We start from the raw sequence: 7,378 nt of genomic DNA on the forward strand, positions 1-7,378 counted from the left end.
GATGGAGCTTGGGTGTTTTAATCATTTTTGGGGAGCAGAATTTGGGGATTTTTTTTTTTTTCCTTAAATTTACACTGTTAATCTGATTTTCCAGTAAAATTTTACCATTTTTATCTCTGGAAATCCTATTACTTTTGAAGGTAACTGAAGGAGAACATTTCTCTTTGTTCTTCTAGAAATCCAAGCCCAGACTTTTTTTTTCTTCCTCCTTTAGACATCTGATGTTAAATGACTTTGTCAAATCATCAGTAATCATGGAATGGTTTGGGTTGGAAGGGACCCTTCAAGGTCTTCTCATCCAACCCCCCTGCAGGGAGCAGGGATATCTGCAACCAGAGCAGGTTGCTCAGAGCCCAAACCAACTTGACATTAGATGTTTCCAGGAATGGGGCATCAACCCCTTCTCTGGGCAACATGGGCCAGGGGCTCACCACCCTCACTGTGAAAAGTTTCTTCTCTCTAGTCTAAATCTCCCCTCGTTGACTTTCAAACCATCCCCCTTTGTCCTATCCCAACAAGCCCTGCTCAAAAAATTGTCTCCATCTCCCTGACAGGCCCCTTTTAAACACTGGAAGGCTGCAGTAAGGTCTTCCCAGAGCCTTCTCTTCTCCAGGCTGAACAAATGACTGGATCTGTACCTGGAAGCCACTGGCAGGGGTTCAGACCAGGATTTTGTGCCCATTGTGCAAGGAATTTTGGGATTTAAACCATCCTCTCTGCCTGTCCTTGGGGGTCTGTGCTCCTGGCAGGATGAATCCCATGGATGGGAGAGAAATCCTCATTGAAAGAAGAAACCAACCCCTGCTGCTGCAGGAGGGGTGAGGTTTTAAAGGGTTCCCAGGACTTATTCTGTTCAGAGAGGGGGTGAGTGTGTGGTCCCATCACCCCCTTCCCCTGGTGGTCCTGCAGCGATGGAGATGCCCAAGCCTGCCCCCCATCCCCATGCTGCTCTGGGCAGGATTGCAACGTTCCAGCCTGGTTTTAGTTCTGCCTCGAAGCCATTCTTCCTTTTTTTTTTGGCTGGAGAAATGTGTCTTCAGGTCCTTCAGAGCCCTGCAGAGTGGTTCCCATGGGCTGTGTGGACTGGCACCTGGCCGGAAAAGGGCAGAGCCAGGAGAGTGGGGTGTGGGCAGCCTGGCCAACAAACGACTCATGAGCCCAGCAGATGTTCCTCCAGCCTCTCAGCTCCCTGGGGCTGGTGCCAGGCTGGTCCTTTTCCAGCAGCTCGTCACTTGACACTGGGAACAGCACGCTGGCTTCTTTTGTTGCACATTGGACGAGTCAAGGACCTTGTGCTTGGAGAAGGCAACGGGACGTGGAGTTCTTCAGGTCATGTTTTAGGTTTTGAGCTTGTTCTGTCTAGTGAAACCTTCTGGCAGGGCTGCCTGGAAAGTGTGTCCTGCTCCTAGGCTGTGGCTTGCTAGGTGCTCTGTCAGGACCTCTTCTGCTGAGGGCAGGGTGGCTGTATGTGCTTTCTTGGTGTCCCTCTTGGGACCTGGTGGGATGAATCGTCCTCTAGCCCTTCCCAAGTCAATGCTGGCTCTGCTGGCTGTGCTAAAAGGAGTTGTGTTGGGTTTTTTGTTGGTTTACACCCAGGAGAGTGACTGCAGTGCTCTCTGTGGTGGAGAATGTCCAAGTCTTGTGTCCACACAAGCCAGTAGAGACCATAAATCCACCTATTGAGAAGGCTCCGAGGTGACCTTATTGTGGCCTTCCAGTATCTTAGGGGGACTACAAGAAGGCTGGGGAGGGACTTTTTAGGATCTCAAGTAACAACAGAACTAGCGGGAATGGGGCAAAGCTGGCAGTGGGCAGATTCAGGCTGGATGTGAGGAAGAAGTTCTTCCCCATGAGAGTGGTGAGACCCTGGGATGGGTTGCCCAGGGAGGGGGTTGAGGCCCCATCCCTGGGGGTCTTTAAGGCCAGGCTGGAGGAGGCTCTGGGCAGCCTGAGCTAGTGGGAGGTGTCCCTGCTCATGGCAGAGGGGTTGGAACTGGGGGATCCTTGTGGTCCCTTCCAACCCTGACAGATTCTGATCTGTTTTAGCAGAGGACTTGAGAGCCCTAATGGCTCAATGGTTGGACTTGATGATCTTGAAGGTCCCTTCCAACCTAAAGGATTCTATGATTCTATTGCTTCTCGCCCTTCTTCTCTTCTGCCTGTTCCATGTAAAATCACTCCTCAACCAGGGAAAGACTCAACCATGGCCCCCATTCCTACCACGGGCTTCTATTCCTCTCCCCTCAACCCTTCTCCCTCCGTTCCTCTGCAGGCTGACGGGGAACGAACCCCTGACCATCCTCCCTCTGACCTCAGAAATGGAGGAAGCTGCCATCAAAGCCCACTACAAAGTCTGTGACCGCTTGAAGCTGGAGAAGAAGCAACGTAGGATGTGCCGGCGGGACCCCGGCGTGGCCGAGACCCTGATGGAGGCCATCAGCATGAGTGCCCTGGAGTGCCAGTACCAGTTCCGCTTCGAGCGCTGGAACTGCACCCTCGAGGGTCGCTACCGGGCCAGCTTGCTCAAGAGAGGTGAGCAGGATGGGACCCTCCAGGGGGTGCTGGTCCTCCCCTGTGCCTGTGGGGTTTGGAGAGCGGGTGTCCTGCTGCGTCCTCTGCTAGTGATGGGTCATCGCGGCTCCAGAGGGTCAAAAAGGGTTTGGAGGAGGCACATAGAATCATGAAGGTTGGAAAAGACCTCTAGGATCACATGAGGGTGATAGGTCACTGGAATAGGTTGCCCAGACAGGTGGTGGAGGTTCCATCCCTGGGGACATTCAAGGTCAGGCTGGAGGAAGCTCTGAGTAGTTTGATCTAGTTGGAGATGTCCCTGCTTATGGCAGGGGGGTTGGACTGGATGACCTTTGGAGGTCCTTCCAGCCCAGACATTCTATGTTCATCAAGTCCAGTCATCAACCCAACACTCCCATGGCCATTAAACTATCTCCCCAAGGGCCATGTCTGCATGTTTTCTGAACCCCTCCAGGGTTGAGGACTCCACCACCCCCCCTGGGCAGCCTGGGCCAATCCCTCACCACTCTAGAGACACCAGCCATGCTCAACTCATCCATGACAGTGCACGGTAGAAGGATGTGCTGTATGGTGGTAATTTTTGTTGTTGTACTAGTGAAGCAACACTCTGCTTCCCATTGGCCATGGCTCCTCTCCTTGGCAGCTGGAGATGTTTGGGTGTGTGTCTGCAGCCAGTAGCTACAGTTAGTCCTCACTTCTGCTGGAAGCTGAGCTGCTGCTGGGGGAGAAGGTGTTGAAGTTCCTAAAACTTGGGTTTTCTTATTTCTTATGTCAACTTTTCAGGAAAGAAATTGAGAAAATGCCTTGTTAAGGGAAATAAGGGAGAATGGTGTTCTCCTGTTGGTGGGGTCAAGGAGAGCCCTGTCCTACTGCAGGACAAACCTGTACAAATGTTTGTGTGTCCTGTTAGTGCCCTACCCAAGGGAAAAACCTCTCTGGATAGGAGTGGTGGGTTATTCCCACACATCTTCCCAGCAGCTCAAGTGGAGATGGCCAGAAGCTGAGAGTATTGGAGGCCTGGGTGGTATTTTTATCTCCTCCCTTTGCACCTCATAGTCCAGTTTCCTGCACCCTCCCAGTACAACCCAGTTCTCATCTCTGGACTGCAGCTAACAGTGCAACAAGAGCATTTTCCACTTAGCTTGTGTGAGTCTTGAGGTCTTTAAGGACTTCCAGAAAGTCCCACACTGGGTGATGGAGCTGGACTTAGAAACCCAGGGCCCGATGTGCTCAAAGAGAAGAGCAGAAGCTTGCAAAGCTCCTTCCCTTGCTAATTAGTGAGGAGGAGTAATTCAGAAGCTCTGGGGCTTAACGAATGCACTGTCACTGGCTGTGATGGAAACAAGGAAAGTCCTTATGAAACCCAAGAGGTCCAGCCAGAGCTGCAAGACGTTTAAAAATAACCCCACATGCCAGAGAAGTCCTCGGGTGAGTGGTGCCTTGGAGGCCAAGCACTTTCTCATGCTGACACCTGGAGGCCACAACTTGTTCCTTCAGATCTGCCTACCCCAGCAAGGGGCATTTCAAAGCTGCCTGAAGTTAAGCTGCCTTAAACCACCACCAAGAGCCCCTCAACCCTCCCCTACTCCTTGTCAGGACCCCGGGTAATAAATGGGAGCTCTGAGGGTTGCAAAGCTCTGCCTGTTGTCTCATTCTTCCATGTTTTATGCCCTTGCAACATCTCTGCCCTCCAGCGATGCTGTAAATCCTTCAGACGTTGGTCCTGCAGCATAACACCCTGCCCTGTAAATCTTTCTCCTCCACTCCAGGAGCTGCTGGTTCCTGGTTCAGCGTTGCAGCAAGTGATACCCAAGGGCAAAGGAACCCATGTATCACCCACTAAGACACAAATATGTTGGTGTGGGCTTGTTCCTCTCCTCCAGGACCGTTTTTTAGGAGAGGGAAAAAAAAGGAATAAAACACCCCAAAAAAATCCCTTTCAGAAATATTTCTCCCCCTATTTTTTTTAACACTTGGTCACCACAACAGCTTGGGCTGATGGACCCCAGTTCTTAAAATAACAGGGGATTGTTTGAGGGACTTGTTATCCTCCCTGGGTCCTCGCAAACAATTTTGGAAATGCCTGAAACTGGATAGCCAGGGCCGGCAGGCTGTCGATGCACCGGGGGTTAGAATGCCTGCATTGATTTAAAGCTCATTATCTTGTTACAAAATATCTTGGTGCAATCAAATAGTGCGTGGCAAGAGGATGGCTTTAAATCTGGCCAGAGCCAAATGTCACATGGAGTTGCTTGGAAGCTGCCCGAGCTGCCTGGGGGTGAGATGATACCCGTGCTGATGGGCACTGGGAATCTGTGAAGCTTTCAGGGATGGAGAATGGGAGGAGTAGAGCTGAAGCTGATGGGGAGAGGGATGGATGAAGGAGGAGGACCTGGCAAATGAACCTCCTGGCTCGCTGTCAAACCTGGTTGGGCATTGTGGTTGCACAGCGTTGGCTTGTGGCTGAGGTTGCGTTCGGTGCTTCAAACCAGGAGGCCTTCAAGGAGGTTGTAGAGCTGGGATATCTACTAAACAAGACCACATCCAAGCTTCTTCCTGCTAGTTGCAGTAAAAAAGGTCTCTTAGAGGAGTGTTTCTGGGCCTTATTCCATCCAGAACTTTGCTAGCACACTGAGACTTCTTCATTTTTGTAGCACAAGTAGTAGGGTTGGCCAAAACCCAATTCTACAATCCAAGGGCATGGAGCTTTAGGAGCATCTGTCTCTAGCAAGGGCATCCCTCTGACAAGTATGGTGGCAGTCTGACCTAGGGTATAATCTTAGAAAAAGCTGAACTAGGCTACAAAAGATGAAAGCTGCTCAGAAGGTGTTTTCTACCCAAAGGATTTCAGTGGTCAGCATACATGTGAGTTTTTGTTCAGTAAAGAATTCTCCCACCACTCCCAGTGAGAGGGTTTGCAATGCTGGAGATGCTTCTGAGGTCCCAGAGGACATGGTGTAACTTCAAGGATTAAATAGGTGGGAAAAAAACCCAAATTTTGTTTCTCAACCCTGAACACTCCTTAGAGTCCTCAGCAAGTGTGGAGTTGAACCTTTTTCTTTTAACCTTCCTTCCAGGGAGGGAAAGTCTCCTGCTCTTCTTTTCCAAGTAGGCAGTAGAAGGATTGGATGATTTTTCCTACAATCTGGTTGGAGTCAGCTCCTTTGGGAGGACCCAACCTCAGTCTCCTGGCCTGGATTTTCATCAATCTTCTGCTGAAGTCCAACGTCGTCCACCTGGGAATGCTTTGGGAAGGAGGGCTCTGGGGATGGGCCAAGGTAGAGCCCCAGGAGCTTGCTTGGACTACCATGAACCTCCCAAGGAACAGTTCCAAAAATGACCTGGCAGCATCTCTGCATGTCCTTGGTTGACACACCAGCGTACAGATATATCCACTACTGTCACCATCCACTTGTGTTATTTTTGAGTGGGGGATTTCTTGAGTTGGATCCAAAGCTGTTCTGGAATTGCATCTCAAATATGCAGTCGTTTATGGCTTCCAGAGCTGGAGAATGAGGAGCTATAAATACTGCCATGTTTGCTTTTTTATTTGGGTTTTTTTCTCCTTTGGATTGAAATCGTGGGTCTCTCTGGGCCTCAGTTTACCTGTTGGGGGGAGCAGATGCTGTCACATCCCTGCAGGTGAGCATGGAAGTGTAAAAAAAAGGGTTGTGTGTGAAAGATCTGAGGTGTAAACTGATTTTTGAGGTGTTTGAGTGAGGTGCTGCCTTGGGTGACAGGCTACTGTGTGCTTCACAACCCTTGGGTGCCTTCTGTTTTGATGGACTGGAGTAGGATCCAGTGATTTTTTTTGTTAAGAGAGGGGAAAAACAAGGAGCTCTTATGGTTTCTACCCCAACCATCAGCCTGGAAGTCTGTGTTGGATTCCTTCTATTTGGTGTCCCCTTGGTAGCAGCATTGCTGTACCACGGTGGTGGCACCTCCGTGGCCTGTCCCACTCTTGCTCACCTCTTTGTTTTCTGGAGTGACAGCCACAGAACTGGCCAGATTTCATTTGCATTCTTGAATCCTGGCTTGTGCCACCTCTACCCATCATTCCTTGCCCTCCACTGTGTCCTCTCCACCATCAGTGATGCCCGTAGAGCTCGGCATGCTTTGAAATCCCTCAAAATCTTCTCCCAACGGGCTTTGCCTTGATTTCCTCTTTTTAATTGGAGCTGGAACGATTTTTAACAGTCTCCTCCTCCTTTCTCCTGCAGGTTTTAAGGAGACAGCCTTCTTGTACGCCATCTCCTCTGCAGGGCTGACCCACGCCATGGCCAAGGCGTGCAGTGCAGGGAGGATGGAACGTTGCACCTGCGACGAGGCCCCAGACCTGGAGAACCGTGAGGCTTGGCAGTGGGGTGGCTGTGGTGACAACCTGAAATACAGCAACAAGTTCGTCAAGGAGTTCCTGGGGAGGAAGCCCAACAAAGACCTGCGAGCCAGGGTGGACTTCCACAATAACCTCGTGGGCATGAAGGTGAGTTGCAGACTGCTCGGGGTGGGGTTTCACAGCGTCGTGGGGGTTCGTGGGGACAATAAGTTGCTGCGTTTGGGTGTGGAAATAGTCTTAGAATCTTAGAATCATTTAGGCTGGAAGGGACCTCCAAGATCATCAAGTCCAACCATTGAGCCATTAGGGCTCTAAAGGCCTCTGCTAAAACAGATCAGAATCTGTCAGGGTTGGAAGGGACCACAAGGATCCCCCAGTTCCAACCCCTCTGCCATGAGCAGGGACACCTCCCACAAGATCAGGCTGCCCAGAGCCTCCTCCAGCCTGGCCTTAAAGACCCCCAGGGATGGGGCCTCAACCCCCTCCCTGGGCAACCCATGCCAGGGTCTC

General features: G+C 50.9%; 1 protein-coding gene across 1 annotated transcript in view; it reads left to right on the forward strand.

Annotated features, from left to right (window-relative positions):
- Window positions 1-2,209: 2,209 nt before the first annotated feature.
- Window positions 2,210-7,378, forward strand: part of WNT9A (wingless-type MMTV integration site family, member 9A) — an 18,047-nt gene continuing 12,878 nt past the window's right edge. The window contains exons 1-2 of the mRNA XM_008944979.1: window positions 2,210-2,532; window positions 6,753-7,015. Of these exons, the coding sequence (XP_008943227.1) occupies window positions 2,319-2,532; window positions 6,753-7,015 (477 nt within the window). The 5' untranslated portion in view covers window positions 2,210-2,318. The remainder of the gene's footprint in view (window positions 2,533-6,752; window positions 7,016-7,378) is intronic.

Source organism: Merops nubicus, unplaced genomic scaffold (genome assembly GCF_000691845.1).
Source record: "Merops nubicus isolate BGI_N331 unplaced genomic scaffold, ASM69184v1 scaffold4320, whole genome shotgun sequence".
NCBI classification, from domain to species: domain Eukaryota; kingdom Metazoa; phylum Chordata; class Aves; order Coraciiformes; family Meropidae; genus Merops; species Merops nubicus.